Source organism: Alnus glutinosa, chromosome 9, assembly GCF_958979055.1.
Source record: "Alnus glutinosa chromosome 9, dhAlnGlut1.1, whole genome shotgun sequence".
Classification (NCBI taxonomy): domain Eukaryota; kingdom Viridiplantae; phylum Streptophyta; class Magnoliopsida; order Fagales; family Betulaceae; genus Alnus; species Alnus glutinosa.
This window is the reverse complement of record NC_084894.1, coordinates 3367863-3386609: the sequence shown is the minus strand read 5'-3', so window position 1 is coordinate 3386609 and position 18747 is coordinate 3367863. Positions and strand designations below refer to the sequence as shown.

The 18747-nt window shown below is 37.6% G+C and overlaps 2 protein-coding genes across 3 annotated transcripts; one reads left to right on the top strand and one right to left on the bottom strand.

Moving 5' to 3' along the window:
* Window positions 1-12036, top strand: LOC133877469 (uncharacterized). Of its 2 annotated transcripts, XM_062315781.1 has the most exons (9): window positions 1-424; window positions 1674-2390; window positions 5313-5408; window positions 5490-5573; window positions 6311-6545; window positions 6637-6797; window positions 10365-10643; window positions 10737-10938; window positions 11377-12036. In XM_062315781.1, exons 1-8 carry the CDS (start codon window positions 77-79, stop codon window positions 10791-10793), a joined length of 1977 nt encoding a protein of 658 aa, XP_062171765.1. In that variant the 5' UTR covers window positions 1-76; the 3' UTR covers window positions 10794-10938; window positions 11377-12036. The 2 variants fall into 2 exon arrangements, with proteins under 2 accessions (XP_062171765.1, XP_062171766.1); XM_062315782.1 differs by lacking the exon at window positions 5490-5573.
* Window positions 12037-13356: 1320 nt separating this feature from the next.
* LOC133878613 (chaperonin-like RbcX protein 2, chloroplastic) lies at window positions 13357-18273 on the bottom strand. The gene is made up of 5 exons (XM_062317177.1): window positions 17523-18273; window positions 15563-15654; window positions 14310-14367; window positions 13806-13871; window positions 13357-13685 (listed from the first exon to the last, which is right to left on the bottom strand). The coding sequence occupies exons 1-5, from the start codon at window positions 17859-17861 to the stop codon at window positions 13563-13565; spliced, it is 678 nt and encodes a 225-aa protein (XP_062173161.1). The 5' UTR covers window positions 17862-18273; the 3' UTR covers window positions 13357-13562.
* Window positions 18274-18747: the final 474 nt, after the last annotated feature.

The following is an 18747-nucleotide window of genomic DNA, read 5'->3' as shown; positions in this document are numbered from 1 at the left end:
GGTTATTAAAAACTCAAAAAAGTCCAATAATCTCTCCGCGTCTGCCTGAACTCCATCCCTCCTGGGGCTTCGCACCATGCCCACCTCAGCCACAGCCTCGTCGAGCCATCGGCGCGCCCCGTCGGACTTGTTGGTCCGGCTGGGCTCGACGGACCCGGAAGTGAAGCTAAGGGCGCTCAGGGAGGTCAAGAACCAGATCATCGGCAACCGCACCAAGAAGCTCTCCTTCCTCAAGCTCGGCGCCGTCCCAGCCGTGGCCGCCGCGCTATCCCAAGCCCAATCCCAAGCCCAAGCCGACCTCCTAGTCCAGTCGGCAGCAGTGCTCGGTAGCTTCGCCTGCGGCTTCGACGCTGGTGTACGAGCCGTCCTCGACGCTGGCGCCTTCCCAAATCTCATCAACCTCCTCTCCTATCCCGACGAGAAGGTAATGAACATGAATTCGATCCCTTTTTTTTTTTTTTTTTGGTGTCCGAGAAACGGATGGGATGAAAAATGCAAGAAAGTGCAATATTGTTGTTTCACACGATAAGCAACAATTTTGTATCTTGTTTAGTTCGATTCGATTGACAAGCTCTTGGAAATTCTCGTCTAGGAGACCAATTTGGTTGCTGGTAAAATGTGGCCAATGGATGAAAGAAACTTTGTACAATTCAGCTTTTAGGAAGCGAGATATTCGTCTAAAATATTCTAATAGTTGCAGTTAGGTTTTTAGTTTGAGTGGTGGTTTCTGTTTTCTAAGCCGTATCTGATAGCCAAACCAAAAGCTTCTCTTCTATTTTGGTATATCTCATGAATTGCGGGTGATTAGAATAATGGTAGATGGCTATGTTCCCTGCTTTGGTTTCTATTGCCCTTTGATGCCATGCTTGTGAAGGGACGGACTTAGTTTTGTGTGTTGGGTGTAAGCGAGTGTGTGTGGGGCATTAGATCTCAGTGCCCCAACTTCCGGCATTCTCCATGAATTTGGTTTTTAACGCAACTTCCCTCGACAACCCTACCAATGTATCAGACCGGTGTAGATCCTCCACATTCTAAAGGGTCCACGTAACGTTATCTGTGGACGTTGTTAGCTCAAAGTAGGGTGATGTTTCTCAGTATAAGGTTGTCGTCATTTCATGTTGTTTGTCAATGCCTGATCTGTTCCACGAGTGTTCTGAGAACTTATTTAACGCATCTTCATTGACAGTTTGTTTCACTCAAGGTTTGTATGTACTGCCAAAGGTGGTAGACCATAGAAGTTTCCATATTTAAAGTCAGCTGCATTACAGCAATCCCTCGTCCTACTTTTCTTCATTTATCTCGCATTATTTCTTTGTATTTTTTAGGGTGGGGGTGGTTGCGCCCCTTTGTGCTTTTAATGGATTTGAATTACTTTTTTAAAAAAAGTTTTTAGGGTGGGGGTGGGTGGAGGGGAGGGGATACTGTTGTCTTTCCTTTCTTACAAAAACCTCATATTTATTTAGACGCTTTTTAGCTTGTTCATCTTCTCATTTTCTATTATTTTAATCCATTGCATACATAGAAGTGCGTACTTTGGTTTTACTCTTGCAATTCTTGCCTGAATTATTCTCAAAATCAGGCATTTTTTCTGATGTACCCTTTATTTTTTTAGTGACTATTATTCTGGTTGCGTCATTTTGAATGACATTTGGATGGCTTTGCTTTGTCTCCAGGTTGTGGATGCTGGTGCACGTTCCCTTAGAATGATTTATCAATCAAAACTTGCTCCAAAATATGATTTCCTTAAAGAGAAAAGCATGGGATTTCTTCTTTCATTACTGAATAGTAAGAACGAAACCGTTACAGGATTAGGTGCAAGTATCATCATCCATTCTTGTAAGACAGTTGCGGAGCAAAACACATTATGTCATCCTGGGGTTTTGAAGAAGCTTATTTACCTTCTTGAAGGTTCCTCAAGTCAGAAAGATGCTAGTTTAGAATCTCTAGCCACAATAATCAAGAACAATCCAGAAGGTGCTTCAAAGTTTGTCTCTGAAAGCGGAATAGCTTTGAGCTCTGTTATTGACTTAACAAAAGATAGGTATCCACGGACAAGGTTACTGGCCTGCATGTGCTTAATTGTTATAAGGAACACATCTCCTTGCTATCTGCAAGATGTAGGCATTAAAACCAAATTGGTACACCTTTTACTTGAGCTTCTTGATGATCCTGGTCAAATTGGGGAGGACTCTCCCTTTGTTTTCTCTAGTTTAATTGCGCAAAAGGAGGATCTACAGAGACTAGCTTTTGAGGCAAATGCTATTGATAAACTTTACAACCACTTGCAAAAAGATTCATTACATCCCAGACGTTTCCAAGGAATATTGTTGGTATTGGCTGATCTATGCTCACAATTGGAGAGCTGCCGGTCTAGGTTCCTATCTCTAAAGGTCTGTTGCTCAAAAAGGATACACAAACTTGTGCATTTAATTATTAGTTGTTTGCCATGATATCTCTATTATCTGTTCCTGTTTTGTATGCTTAATTTAATATTCCCAATCATGCTGTGGAGTCATCTCTTAAGGTGGGTCATCAGGAACATGGGCATGGATTTCTGACTTCTCCACCTGCATAACTTTATCTTTTTTTTTTTTTTTTTGGTAAGGAATATATATATATATATATATATGGGCATAGGCCTGGGAAATTAGGGTTATGGAAATTAGTTCTTGGCTGAAGGTTATGTTGATAGATTCTTCTGTCTGTGTGTGCATATGGAATATGAGTTCGTTTTTTCCTCCCAGGGAGAAGTAAGTAAAATCTCAAATGCTTGAAGTGAGGAGATCTGTTTGTAGTTCAATTTTGGACTTCTTAGCTTGTCAACTATGAAATTTGAACTGATCAAGTATTGGATATATGTGCTTGATTCTTTAATACATCAATGTAAAAGAGTTTTTGCTTTACGAGGAAACTCTTCTTTTTTTTTTTTTTTTTTTTTTTTTTTAATGTTGTGACTATTGGATTTAGCTGTTCCATCTTTTTCTTGGCTTTGGTAGATTTTACTTGATAATTCCAGTTGGCATGCAAAATATATGCTAATGGTTTAGACATTTTAGAAGTTCTCACAACCCCATGATGCAACATGACTGCCATAAATGGGTTTTAGCTCCATCGGTTATCAATATGCTTGCTTGTTGGTGGTCTTCGGGCCAGTCGAGGAGTACTACGATGTGGAAAATGGTGTCCATTTGCCTCTTTTGGTGCTTATGGAGGGAAATAAATAATCAGAACTTTGAGGACGTAAAGAAGACCCCTGAGGAACTTTTATCCTCCTTCTATCACACTCTGTATCTTTGGACTACGGCTTATGTGTCCCCTTTATCTTTTAGCTTTCTTGATTTCCTTACTCGTTTCTCTAATTAGGCGTTTTCTTTTGTATACTCCCAGTGTATTAAGGGGCGCCTCACGCTTTTAATGAGATTGGCTTATTACTTATCAAAAAAAATATTTGTTGTCATTAATATCTGGTGATGTGGATAATTTTTTCTTCTATTATGTTTTACATGCAACTTTTATCTGTCCAAGTTGCCATGGTTAGTTTGGAAGCTACCGTAATATAGAAGCCTGGACGATGGTTCCCTTGTGTTTAATATGGTGTATTTGGTGGGAATGTAATGTGGGGAACTTTGAAGGTTGTGAGAGCTCAGTGATAGAGTTAAAAGCTTTCATGTTCAAATCCCTCTATGTTTGGATGGCTGCATACAATTAATCTTCTATTTTCTAATTTCCTATAGTTTGTGAATTTGTGTTCTTTTTCTTCTCCTTAGAGCATTCACAGTGGGTTATGTAAAACCCACTGTGAATCTATAATAGATAAGAAACTCACAAAAACACCACTCCATCCGATTATGTATCCTAACGCCAGAGTAGATCCAAGCTCCATTTGTGAATAGTGTCACACCACATGGAGCATGACACTGTTCACATATGTATCAATATTATATTGTTTTTCTTCCATTCTCTCTCTCTCTCTCGAAGATTCTTTCTTCCTCTTCTCTGCGCGTGTTCTTCTTTGTGTTTTCTTCTCCCGCGGCAGCTTCGGGATTCCAACGGGGAAGACGCCGCCCCTCCTCCTCCTGCTCAATTGACTACACATTCCGACGGGGGAGACTCCACCATCTCCTTGTATCGTTGGGCATACTCCGCCAGCTTTGCCGTAATCTTCCTTGGTAAGTGAGGAAGCCATTGGAGGCTTTGGAGCGAACACACACACAGAGAAATTGAAATCTCGCACCCAATCTAGATAACAAGAAGAAGGAAAAGAAGCTCCGAACCGTGGTGGGTCAGAGAAACACCAGCTTCACTCCTCAAATCCCAGAGAGAGCCTCAGAGGAAGAAAAAATCTTGCTACTGTTAAGCATTTTCTCTTAAAACGATGGGCTGGAGGTCCTAGAGAGAGCAGCTTGGAAAGGAAGGACACTCCAGAAATTTCTAGGTGCAGAGTGGAGAGAGGTTTCTAGATAACGCGTGGGGCAGAGTGGAGAGAGGTTTTTAACCAAAATAAAATAAAGAATAAAAATGATTATTTTAATAAAATAGATAAAAATTTAGATAATCGGATGGAGGGTAGTTTTGAGAGTGGTTAGCTAAACTAGCAAAATGTGTGTTTTGATTATCTAGAATAGATAAAATTTTACATCACCCGCTGGGACTGCTCTTAGTTTGGTGTCTCTCATATATACTCCCTTTGTACTTGGGTTTCGCTGCTCTACGCTTTCTAAGAAGATTGAATTACTTTTATAAAATTAGTATGCGAGTGCATGAATTATTTAAGACTTGCAGCAAACAGCTAAAATAGGTGGAAGCTTATCTACGCGGACAGCCTTTTTTGCTACTTTTAAGCTGTAAACTTTTCCACTAAAGCAACTCCCTATATTTTTTTTACCTATGGATCAAAGTGTGTAGAGTGGTTTCATTGTATTATATCTTCTGGTGAACTTTTTCTTTTCTTTTCTTCCTGGGTGCCAACCAAACTATTTGTTAGGAATTGGAAGGGTACCAACTTCAATCAGTAACAAAAACAGTTGACAAAGCTTTTGAATGGCAGTTGGACTTTCAACATGTTTAATTTCTATTGCTCATAAATATTTCTCCTCTGTGGTAATGATTATATCTTCTTTAGTTTTGTTTCCCATACTCAAATGGTGCAAAGATATCACTATTTTTGACTAAATGGGCAATTTAGCCAAATTAGAGATTATACAAGGCCTAGACTTAATAGATTTTTATGTGTATTTTACTAATTAGCAACTTGGTAATTGGTATTTTACCAATTATCACTATTTATGACTAATATATCCTCATGAATACAGATATTGGACTCGGTAACTCATGCACTAACTCATGATAATGCTGATGTACGTGCTGCAGCTTGCATTTGCTTAAGAAGTGTCTCTAGGTCAATCAAGGTTTGTGCTACCAATTTCAAGTTCATGATACCTAATTTCTGATAATCATAGCTTGAAATTTGCTAATAAAACATCAATCAGACTTTAAGCGCAGGTCGTTTTATGAATGAAATGATTGTTACTCCGTTGGTTCAGCTTTTACATGACCCTTCTACTTCTGTCCAGGTATAATTGAAGTTTGTTATACTGATGATCATTCTTCTTCACTTAGTAGGCTTCTTTATTTTCAACTATAATTGAAGTTTATTACATTTACACGTTATTGGAAGCTGCTTATGAACTTTACTGTAGTTGGGAATGTGGAGTTACTTGGTTAAGTGCATTGGGAGCCTAATTGAGTGGACCTTTTTCTGATCATGATCCGGTGGTAGCATCTGCATATCCTTAACATTTCTGGAAATATTTTGATGATCTAATTCGAAGCTTTTCAGTCATTCATCTCATATGTTCTTGTCCTGAATCTGGTGTTTGGAAGGCTGGGCAAAATTCCTTTAGTTGCGAGATGCAAAATCACATGTTTTGAATGCTATTTGGTGTTCTTTTGGAAGCAAAAAACTCATAAAAAACACAAAGATATGATTCTAGAATCATTTCTTATGTAGAAGCTGCAACTTGTTAGAAACATTAGTCATTTCCCATTAAAACCTGCGTGTTATTTACAGCCATCCATGCGTGCTTGTATTCCAGTCCTATTTGAACTGAACATTGTTCATTATGAAAACACTTATAGTGGGATTACCATCTGTGAATTGGAAAATCCTTTTTCAACACATGGATTACCCTATGAATGTGCTTCTCCACTTGGGGAAAAAAACTGCTTCTCTTGTGCAGATAAGACCTTTTAAGTAATTATGATTTTAGCAAGTGTTGCTAGACTCTCCCTTGAATACCTTATTTTTCAGGTTGCAGCTCTGGGTGCTATTAGCAACATTGTGGTTAATTTTGCAACACATAAGTCTGTGATTGTAAAATGTGGAGGTCTGAAAGTGCTTGTACAATTATCAAAATCAATGGATGCAACCTTAAGGTTAAATGCTTTGTGGGCTTTGAAGAACTTGATGTTCCTTGCAGACAACGTGTGTAAAGAAGGCATTCTTTTGGAGCTCACCCCACCATTATTATCAAGCCTTATATGTGGTAATGAACCAAACTCTGGTTTTGATAATAGTTCAAATTCTTACTATAGCGATGGTGTATAAACCACTGTTTCATTGTATTTACACTGCAGACCCTGAGCCCTCTGTACAAGAGCAAGCTCTGGCCCTTGTTCGCAATCTTGTTGATGGATGTATAAACTCAGTTGAGTATGTGTTTGCTGAAGATGGCATCTTATTGGATGCTATTGGAAGGCAATTGCAGAGTGCTTCAAAAGCTGAAATTGGGATACAGGTTAGAATTCTTTTATAGAGGGAAGGTTCGAAAATTAATGTTTTGAACTAGTAATTATTACATCGAGTGATATGTTAAGAGTGTCATATATTGATTTAATAGTGACCTTTTGTGACTTGTTGTGGCTACCAATCTAAATTGTGACATGTGATCCTAATTGCTGATACATTTATAACATAACTTGGTGGAAATTTGTGGTAACTTGCTTTAGGTGTGCCCTTTAAGATGGCAAAAATTGATCTTGGTGTAACTGGGAGATGATATGACCACCATCTTTGGCTTATTGATATTGACATCTTGTGAGCTGATGGTTGTTAAAGATGTTTGGTGGCATTCGTGTTCTTGGAAGTGGATGTCTAATTAGTTGCGTTGGCTGTGGAAGCAGCCAGATATCTTTACTTTGTCATGACCTTTTCCTATTTATAAGTGAAATACTAGGTGGAAGACCAATTTATGCCTGGGAATCAACGGCAGAGTCAGCAGGGGGTGAGAGGGGGCAAATGACCACCCTGGCCCGCTAGCTGCACACCTCCTACCACTACCTACAGTCACAATAAACCGATACTTCACCCTAGGTTCTGGGGGGAAGACTAACCTAGGTGTAAGATAGAGACGTGTAACTTTGAGCCACCCAAAAGTTTGAAAAAATTCTAAGGACTAGGGAAGGAAATGAAGATCTGGGCGGCCTCCTCCCTTTTGTCCCTTTGCTCTCTCCACCATCTGACTGCCCAGCACTGCCCATCCCTCCATTCAGTTTTCTTTTCTTCTCTCCTGAATTTTCCTCAGGCGCTACTGTGTTCCACCGCCTGCGTCACCCAGTCTCTTTCTCTCCCTCTTTCTCACGTCTCTTTCTACCAACTCACTGCCAGCTCCGTTTGCCAGCTTATTGCCAGCCCATAAATGGCTGGAAAGCAGCCTTGCCAATCTCTACTTCTATAAAAGGAGGACCCTGGCTCTTTAGCTTGAACGTGTGGAGAGTAGAGGAGATGTAAGTGGTCTGTGTCACAGAGGAAGAATAGTGCTGCGTGTCACAGCTTTAGAGAGAATAGTGAAGAGAGTAAAGTGTGAGAGGTTCTCAAGGTGCTGTGCGTTTGTAGTGTTTTTTTCTTTTTATTGGGCTTTTTAAGAATTTGTCTTGTTGTGCTTTTGTGAGAACTATTCAAGTGTGTTGTGTGTATTGTTATTTGTGGTGTGGGCATTGAGTTTTTCTTTTGTGCATCAATGTGTATTGTATTAATGTGTTAGTGATTCAATAAAAATTGTCTAAAATGGAGAGGGATGGTCCATGTACACGCATGGGTGCTCTAAGGAAAACCTTATATTTAACTGCTTACTTATTCTCACATAATTTCTAACTAGCAGATGCTCTGTAGCTAAGTGAGAAGATCACTTGGTCTAAAAGAGAGGATCCTCCCCACCCCCTCACCCCAACATATTCCAAGTCTATCATGGTTTAGGATGAAAAATAAAATTGATAGTGTCAATTTTTTAATATTTCAATCAATTTCTAGTTATATTTTTAATTTTCCTTTTTAACTCTATCTTGTAATCTCTCTCTCTCTCTCTCTCTCTCCCCCCCCCCTCCCTCCCCGGTGAACCAAAATCTTGGCTCCGCCACTTCTAGGAATGATGTGGAGTGTTGCTATGCCACATGTTCCTCTATGGAATTAATGTTATACTAAATTTAGTCAATCCACTATTAATTGGTTTCAATGATTTCCTCAAATGAGACGATGTCACTTACTGCAATTATAACACAAATTTTGGGAAAAAAGTTTTGAGAATCCAAGTTCTATTCTGAATTTTGTGTGGAACTTTCCCAGTGGAGTAGGTGGCGGATTGAGATCTGTCTGGATGAAGAAAGCATCTGCTGTCTGCTGATTTCAATATGTTTTTTTTTTTTTTGATAAGTAAGTAGAGAATTTTATAAAAAGCGTAAAGGCGTTCCTAAGCATACAGGAAGTATACAAAAGGACACCAAAAAAGGAAAGAGAGGGGAAGGGGAAAAACACCCGAAAAACCCAAACAGAAGGAAACCCAAAAAACCCCTACAAAACCAGCCCACAACACCCTGAGACTAATACATCACATTAGGCCGCTTAGCCTTGCCCCAATATGTTTGGATCACCTTTCCAGAAAGATTGTTTTTCACCTCTTGGGTTCTCAGATTTGGATTTAATTGCTCAGTAGGAAAATAGTTATATTTAAGGCAAAATGATTGTCATTTGGTGCCGTAGCTTTCATTTAATGTAATTTGTCAAAGTCAAAGAGAGTATTTAGGAGATTCTATTACTCCGAAAAAAAATTAAGGCCTGTTAGATTGTCCCATGGAATTTGAATGGCACCATTTTTTTTTTTTTTTTGTGGCAGTTCACCCACAATCATCATCTTGAACAATTTTAGGAGTTCAGGGAATTGTTTTGTTCGTGGTAATGGCTTTGTGCATTAGATGCTGGACAAAATATGAATGAGCCCTCTCAAATTTGCAGGGTAACTAAACATGTTGTAATGAATCTTACAAACACAAATAAGTTTTGATTTGAGCAGAAACCTAAAGGTTTCATGACCAAATGAATTAAATTTTTTAAAGCTGTATTATTCTGTAGGATAATCAACTTACTGTTGGCATAATTTAATTTATTGCTTATAGCTCAAGGCAGACTCTGTTTTGATTGTTAGTGTGTTACAACCTCGCTCTCATTTGTTTCTAGTTGCAAGTGTTGAAGTTTTCTACAAGAATGCAGTATAGCTGAGAGTTTTCTAGAAGAGGGTTTGTACCGTGAGGTCTAGAATATATGGACTTGTATAAGGTCCTCTAGGCTTCAGTTGGCTTATTATTTGCAAATTTATAATTTGGGAATTGAAAAAGACGACATTTTCATTATTCACAACCCAAAAGTTTAAAAAGAAATTATCTTTTAGAAACTACTGTATGATTTTACAAAATTATGCCTGAGTTTTGATGGGTCTTAGATGGAAATTTCTCCTTGTCACGAAAAAATAGAAGTGGTTTCAAGTACAACCTGTGGATACTTGCTGGAACTGGATATGTTCAATGTCTGTACTTTAGAATTGAAGAATTCTTTGTGAAGTTTTACATATTAGGAAACTGAACACATCCGGTATATATGATAAGTATGCTTTCAAATATTTCAATATGCAAATTTCAATTTATTAAAAATATATGATAAAACGGTAAGATGAATTTTAGAACCCTTTATAGCAAGTTTCTAACACAATTTAGCACCCGTGCCTTTTCTTATCTAGTGTGTGTAATATAGTTTCAACATCCAACACTCCAGGGAGTTTAATGGGCATGGGCAACATAGTGTGCACAGCTGTTCCCTTTGTCACCGTCATAACAAGGTTTACATTTAGTATTTACTTATCAAAAAAGAAAAAAAAAACAAGGTTTACATTTAGTATTACCAATATTGGGTGATTTTTAGTAATTCGTTGTTGGTGTTATCTATTACTATTATTATTATTATTATGATTGTTTTGTTGTTATCATCATCATCGTCATTATCCTCATTATTATAGCTCGACCATAATTTTTTCATGCAGGGAATGTATGTTCTTGGCAATATTTCAAGTGGGAATGAGTTTCATAAGGAAGCAGTAATGCAACAACTCCTTCCACAGGTGAACGACGGGGCCCGTTCTTTTATACTCAAGTTTTTGCAGAATAATGACAGCCGGTTACGCACGGCAGCCATGTGGGCCATAATAAATCTCACTTTTCCATCAAGCCCTGGTGCATCGGGCCGGGTTGTAAAATTACGGAATGCTGGCATAGTTTGTCAAATAAAGACGATGGTCAATGATCCCTGTGTGGATGTAGAGGTTGTTTATTCTATATCTCAAATTGAATGGTTTTTTGTTGGTCTTTTTTTATCCGTTTGCTAAACCATACCTGATCCCTCTCATCTGGCACAGCTCCGTGTAAAAACAGCACTTGGGCAATTTGTGACGTCTGGTGCTGGCTCAACATGATCACTCTTTGCTCATTTTTCCCCATTCCCTGGAATCCCAAGCGAAGAAGAGGAATATTGATGCAGTTTGGTTTTTCACCTTTTCCCCAAGATATTGTCCAGCCATCCATAAATTGCCTTCAAGAACGTGGTATACTTCATTCAAGGTCTATAGTAACTTTATATATTGACACAGAATTGAGTTTTTAGTTTTTACTAATACCTCATTATGACAGTCAGAATGAGAATTGTTTGTAGTTCTTCATTTGTTTTGGAAAAAAAATTCATAAGGCCACAGCAGTTGATATTTATTATGGTAAAGATAATGGAATAATAATGCTTATGCTATATTTTGGCTTCAACTCAAGATGTGAAGGGTGTGTATAGAACTAACAATTTTACTTCCAGCATGTGGTTGAGATTGTATTTGTTAGTTTTTTCCTTTTTTTTATTTTAACCCATTTTCTAGTAACTTTATGTTGTATTTACCTGATCACTACATCTTCCTGTTACAGATTTTACCTTTCAGAATGATGCCTGCCAAGATTGGAATTTCAGTTCCTAATGAGTCAAATTGGTGTTTCTCTTGTTATGTTCTTTTGCAGGTGCAACGCATTGCTTTCAGCTTTTTCCGGAGCAGCATGAGAGCTTTCTCATTTTTGTAGGTGTTCCTGACCATTCATTCCCATGATACATGCATTCTGTATCCATTTTCTTTATATGTATCGAATGATCCATTTTAGTATATAGTCTTGAAGATGTACACTGTGACTCCTACATATTGTAGGCTAGTATCTCAGCAATTTGTTAATTTCTTTTGATGCCTTTGTGGATGCAATACATTAGGGCTCCTGAATATGGCTGCCTTGATGATGCTACTATGATTAGGGCAGGATCACTTGTGCTACAGAAGCTTTATTTCCTAGCTAACACAGCCCAGACTCGTTGTTTGGCTGACCACTCTATGCTTGGGGAAGGTTATTTTTGACAGCCATGGAACAGAAGTCATAAAGGTTTGTTATTGTTCTGATAATGCACTTGAAGCTTGTGTTATTTTTGGGTATTTGGTAGCCAATTGTTGTTTTATATTTTTTTGTTAAACATTCAAGGGTATTAAGATTAGTTTCCATGTATATGAAGGCAGGTGCTCTAGGGGATTCAAAAGATTGTTTTCCCCCTTTTTCGGTTGCTTCAGCCTTCACAACAGGAGATATTACTTCTCAATGAATCTGAGTTGAGGAACATTACGTCCACATTTTTGAAAATTGCAGCCTAACTGAGCAATTGATATAAATATTCAAGGTTAATAAATAATATTTTTTTATTTTGTTTTAAGGGCACTTCAAATAGACAAAATAACAAAACAAACAGACACCCAAAAAAGAGAGAGGGAGGAGTGGCCTATATAGGGAGGATTGATATCAATATTAGGTACTGCATAATATAAGGCAAAGTGATAATGGGAATTATTAACATAGACAATTCATCTAGCAAGGTTAATGGGCAAGCCAGTTAGCACTTTTCGAAATGACCAAATTAGATTTGAAACACCAAATTATTTGATTTCCGGACAACATTTAAAAGCTGCCGAGTAAAATGAGCACGATATTATAGCACTCGCGATATTAAAATCATGAGCTATGTATCTTTCGTCAATAGAAGATGAACTCAAGTAGGGATGTATAAACGGTTGCAGTTAGTGGTTATTGCCTCTAATTATAATCATTTTAGGCGGTTACTAGATTTTTGTAATCGCAATCGCTCTGCTTTAGGCAGTTAGCAGTTATTAAACATCCTAATAGCAGCACTGTGTAACCGCTGTTTAGGTAATGGATCTTTTAGGCCTATTTTGGTGCTTAGAGCTTTTCTCGAGCCTCTTTTCAGCATATATTTTAGATGGATCTGGGCATTTTTTAAATAATCAGAAGGCTTCATTCAAGTATTTTCTATAAAACTTTGGGAAAAAAAATAATTATTTTGAGTGAAAGTTACACATGAAATATCCTTGGCAGTGATAACAATGATTTAGTCAAAAGGTAATCTGTATCAATAATACTTGATGAAACAGATTAACCTAATAAACTAACTGAAAGACGCTACATGTATAATCAATCCTGATTTCAACTGTGCAGTTTATGAGTTTCAATATGAATAACCCAAGAAATTGCAGTAAAACATAAATCGACCCTCAAATAACCCAATAACCGCTCCTGAATAACCCCTCCAATAACCAAATAACTCTCATAATTACCCGGTCACAAAGTTCGGAATATCACATCCAAGTTTCAGGAACATTACAAATCTAAAACATTACAAATTTAAAATAGTGTAAAAAATGACATCGTTTTTGTATATTATTATTATTATTATTATTATTTTATATTTAATATATATATTATAAGGGTAGGCGGTTAGTCGTTATTTACCACTTTTGCTTACCCCTAAAACGGCAAACCGCACTGCTCTAAACGCTTAACTATTTTTTCAACCGCCTACTAAAGCAATTATACGGTTAGCGGTTATTAGGCGGTTAATAACTGTCCGCTTGTAACTCAGGTCCCAATTGCATTCAATTGAGAGAAAAATCAGAAAACCCAGTTTGTGATTTTGCTTCAAGCTCTCTAAATTGTTGGATGGTATTCATATATACAATGTACAGAATACGACATCTTATTAGTTTTGTGGAAAATAATATAGAAGACCTCATGGGATCTTGATGAGAAAGCAAAAATATACCTAGACTAGGAACAGGGGAAAAAAGAATGACCAAGGTGTATGAAGTAGCAAGTTGTCAGCCAATCTTCTCTGTGTTTGAGTCATCGGAGGGCCATATCACAGTCTCCATGAGACGTTCACGCATCAACTCCAAGTTTTCATCAGAGATCTCTTGGTATATTTCAGCATGATTACATTTCTACATCACAATGACAGGAAAAAGAAGGGTTAATTCCCACATTGTTTAATTCTTTTTGCAAGTCGTATGAACTTTGCAGGCTTAAGAAAAAGATCTCAGAAAAATTTCAAATTCCCATACCTTGACCCATTTACCATACAGGTGAAGCCGAGTTACCATCACTCTCTCAGCGAGCTCATGCTTCTCCTGTCATTTTAAAAAGTCGTATGTGATTCATAACATCAAAACTTGATATTTTGCACAAAATATACTCCACCCTTGCAGGGGGAGGGGTGGTTGATGGGGTGGAGACCTATCCCTTGCATGCCCATCAGGGACGGGGGAGAGAAGGACCGATCCCTAACGTGCCCCTCGTGGAGGAGGGGAGTGAAGGGGTGGCAGCCACCACTCATGGAGGTCACAAATTCATTACATCAAAACTTGATGTTTTGCACAAAATATACTCCACTTGTTCACCAAGCCAAATAAGGGATGGAAGAAAAATATAACAAATTTTATTATTGCATTTTCGTTTGTAAATATCCAAGAAATGACCGCAACAACATTAAATAGTTTTATTTAGTTACCTAAAGAGAATGATTTCCTCTTTCATGTTCAACATAAAATCTAAAGTGAAAAAACTACCTTTCCAAGGCTACGGATGAAACCTTTTCCATCACCAGGTTTGTTTGTTGCGACAAAACTGTCCAAAATGAAGAAAGAAACAAGATTTAGATAAAAGAATAATTACCATAACATAAATATGTTTAAACACAGGTCGTATATAGGCTGGGGAATCTTAGACTTGGATCAAAGTCAATACATTGCTGCTGCCCTTAAACATAAAGATAAATGGAAGTTTCTTGATGTCATTAACCTAGGTAAGGTTATCTGAAAGGACAGAGTTGAGTTGATTGGAACTCCAGTCAAGTTTGTGACAAGGTTACGGAGAGAATTGCCTATGGAGTCTACTAAGAGTACATTAATATATATGTTTGGATGTCACTTCAACCCAAAAGTTTAAGCTAATGGGTTTGGATCCACTTATGTATATTAACTACCACTTTGTTTATATTTCCACAATGTGGGACTCAACACTCACATGTGTACTCACAACAAATTTCCCTCTCACGTGGGTCTTTTCCACATTGACCTAACTCTTCCTCGCGTGTGTGTCACGCGTGCAAGAGTTGCTCCAATTGCAGGCGTCATCAAACGCAACTTTTCTCCAAGAGCCATCCATACCATTTTATCGGAGCCACACCAAAAGCTTCAAATACCAAGACACTCATTTAAGTGGAAGCTGAACCATAACAGAGAATTGCCTATGCATCACTCCAATCCAAAAGCTTAAGCTAAGGGTTTGGGTCCATTTATGTATATTAACTACTCGCTTTGTTTATTTTTCTCAATGTGGGATTCAATACTCACATGTGCACTCATAACACACACAGGGTTTGAATACCATGCTAGGGCATCAAAACCAAAAGCTTGACTTATTAGTTGGAGTGACCAACTAACTAGTATCATAAACCAATTTCAAGCTCCGCAGCTAACCAATGTGGATTTCCGTAACAGGTTTAATGTCAAATTGAACCAGCTTGGCACCTAAGAGATATTTTATCAATCCCTGGTTATAAAGTTACAAAATGTAACAGTTGTCTTTTTAATTTAATTCACAAAAGAAAATGGCTGCGTCCATATGGCGCTTTCAGATGATTCAAAATAACTCCCAATTCTAGTTGATCCACAAGTTCATTATGAATCAAAAGGCTCAGTAATTTTCTCAAGCCTATCAGTTAGAAGCCACATCAGGTGTCACCACAGTTTGTTATAACCATCAGCAATGGATAAAAAGTAGGAAAATTGTATAGAATGAGGTTGAAGATCCCACTTACTCGTAAAACCACCTATATTGTGTCGGATTCATCTCATACAGCTGGTTAAGAACAGTCCTCACAGCCTTGTATGTGAAATAGTTGAGAAGTTGCTGCAGACAGACATTTTGTCAGCCATATTCCTATCAGATTGCGGCCCTCTACACTTTCTAATAAAGATTGAATTAATAGAAGGCATAAATATTTAGATGTCTTAATTCTTAGCAGGAATTAGCTAACACTTGCGTTCTTCAAAACAGGGATACAAAATGGTCACTGTATCCTTAAACAGGTAATAAAAAGACATCACTAGCAATGGCATCTATTACTGTACTATGCATTTCCTCGATACGTTCGTGTTGCAATTATGAAAATACATAAATAATTTATATTCAAAACAAAGTTCAGATAGTTTGGAACTCATACAGTTGCCACCAGATTCCAAAAATGGTCATGCCCCAATCCTTAAATCAAGAAAAGCCTCCCAAACTGAAGATTACATTCAGCTTGATAGGTGTTGATTTGAAGATTGCCAAAGGATAACAAGAAAGTTTGATCTAAGAAATCAGAATCTAAGGTTAAAGGCAAGATTCATATAGAGGGTAATATCAAATAAGCACTGGTATTGTGAAGTGCATGATATATTAGTGCTTATTATTGCATCTGGACAGAGGTTAACAATAACGCAGAGGCTGCTGTTCTACATATCAGATTGAGATGCAGTTCCTGAGCACATATTTGTGGATATGTGAGCTGGTAGTATACCTATGAACAAGTTAGCTCTAGGATTCAAAGATACACATTTGAAGTGACAAAAATACATAGAGAAGTAATGACTTCGCTTTCATTTCACATTCGTCATTTCATGTATCAATTAAAAGAATCTCGTGTCTATTTCTTTTCTAATCTTCCAAATCATTACTTCTAGCCTTATCTTCCCATCTTCATTTAGGATCAATTAAATTTTACATAATGGTGTTTCAGTAATACATTAATCCTTACAATCTGATGAGCTGTTAAATCTCATCCTTAAGAGTAGATATTAGGGGAAAATAAAGCAATGTAAATCAAACCTTTGAGGCGATTGATAATTCCATTTAGAAATTCTAATTTCTTCACCCCTGAGCTTATGGCTTTTTTGATCCAACAGCATATGCTTCATTGCAAAACCATGACATACTTATTGTGCTCCATAGCTCAAGTTCTAACTCATGGAGCGACCAACAAGTTGGAAATTCTACGACTCTTTAAAAATTATGACAATAACATTCCAACAATTCTTTTGAAAGATTGAAATGTTCTAGAAAGTGAAAAAATCTGTCTTTACGATGTCCAGATGCAACAACTTAGTCTATTCAGTTTTCGAATGAACAACTGGAGGACCAACTGTTAATGCACCCATATAATGCTGCGACATTACTGTTCTCTTCCCGCATCAAGATGGTTGTGTGACTCTTTCCCTTGTCACAATCTCTTACCGTTAAAATATAAATTAAATGATTAAATTCACTATTTCTTATCAGTTTAAACTTTTGGAATAAGTGGTAATTTAACATGGTATTTAAGCACATAGCAAAGGTCCTAAGTTAAAACATGGTCTTTGTTATTCACTTCCCATTTCAATTAAATTTGGAATAAGTAGTGATTTATCACTGCATGCATACAAGGGAACAACAGACAGGACCAAAAGGGAAAGCATTCTCTGAAGTTAATCATTCAAATAGCTATATTGAATTTCTTCAAAAATCTTGAAGAAATATTCATTTTAAATACCTCTTGAATTAGATATCCTATACTCAACCATAACATACAAAGGGAATGCATTAATATTTCACTAATGGGCTCTAGAAACCAAAACAGCACTAGCTGATCACATCATGTAAGCAAAAGTTGTGTGAGACATATGAACAATATGTACCACCATATCTCGATCTTGCAGAAAGTTCATCCAAAAATTCGAATCTAGAATCAATTTTCTCACCGTTTTAACATCCTCAAAACTGTCTTCATACTGTCCGGCAAGCTCATTGACGATCACCAATCTCCGCTCCTTCCGCTGCTTCCTCGAACTCCGGTGAACGATACCTGAAAGCGCTTTCTTTGAGAGCCGCAACTGGCGCCCAGAATCAATGAATGAACTGCTTAACTCCACGGACCCTGGCTTACTAAAATGCTTCCTCGCCATTGAATTCCTTTGCAAAACCAAATCTCCACCACTCTTGAAGTTCATATTAGTTGAAGGCAGCGCATCCAAACACAAACATGGGCTAGAATGCGAGTCCACCACCGATGAAGCCACAGCATATAAAGCTCCCACCATCCTCTCTCTCTCTCTCTCTCTCAAACACACAAAACTAAGCGCAAAATCGACCTTTCCAGAAATATACCCAGATAACAGTTATCCCTGATATTCAATCTTGGAAGGTGTAATTCAAGAAATAAGAGATACCCACTAATGAAGACCAAGAAAGTGCTAGTGGGTGTCCAAGAAATCTGGAGATTAGCAATTGTAGTCAGAGATTCCTGGAGTGAAGAAACTTCTGAATCTTAAAAGAGCACAGGAACGTGTTCAGGAGAGAAAGATTTTGTGTGCAAGGAAAAGTGTTTGGGAAATGATGGATTTGGAAGGTGTGTAAAGTTTGAACAACCTCACCCAGACAAAAGTCTGAGGTCCAAAATTCTCCACCCAAAAGGCTTTTTAGGATTCAAATCGAACTTCTTTAGCTTCTTGTCGTGCAGATTTTTTTCTAGCATCTTAGTTTCTACCCACCTGGACGGTTTCCCGATTTGGTGGTGTCTTGCCACGTGGGAGAGAATCTTGTCGGTGTTCTGTAGGAGCGTGTTGAAATTGTTCAGCGTGTTTGAACGGTTTTACCGGACTGACTGGTTCATTCAGTGCCCACTCGCTATATTCTCGCGTGGAATACACTTCCAACTTTGCTGGAGGGAAAACATTTGACGACCTTGGGGGAATCTTTTTAAGATTTTGAGAAATCTTAAACTGTTTGGCATTAGAAATGAAATTTTATTCCATTCGGGTTTTTTCTAAAACCCACCCACCCGCCCAAAAATCCAAATTTTGACCCGAATTTTGAAATTATTGGTGGGACCCAGCGCAGAAAAAGTTGACTAAAAAAAAATTAATATTAATAATTTAAATCAATATAAAATAAAAAAATTAATATTAATAATTTAAATAAAAAAAA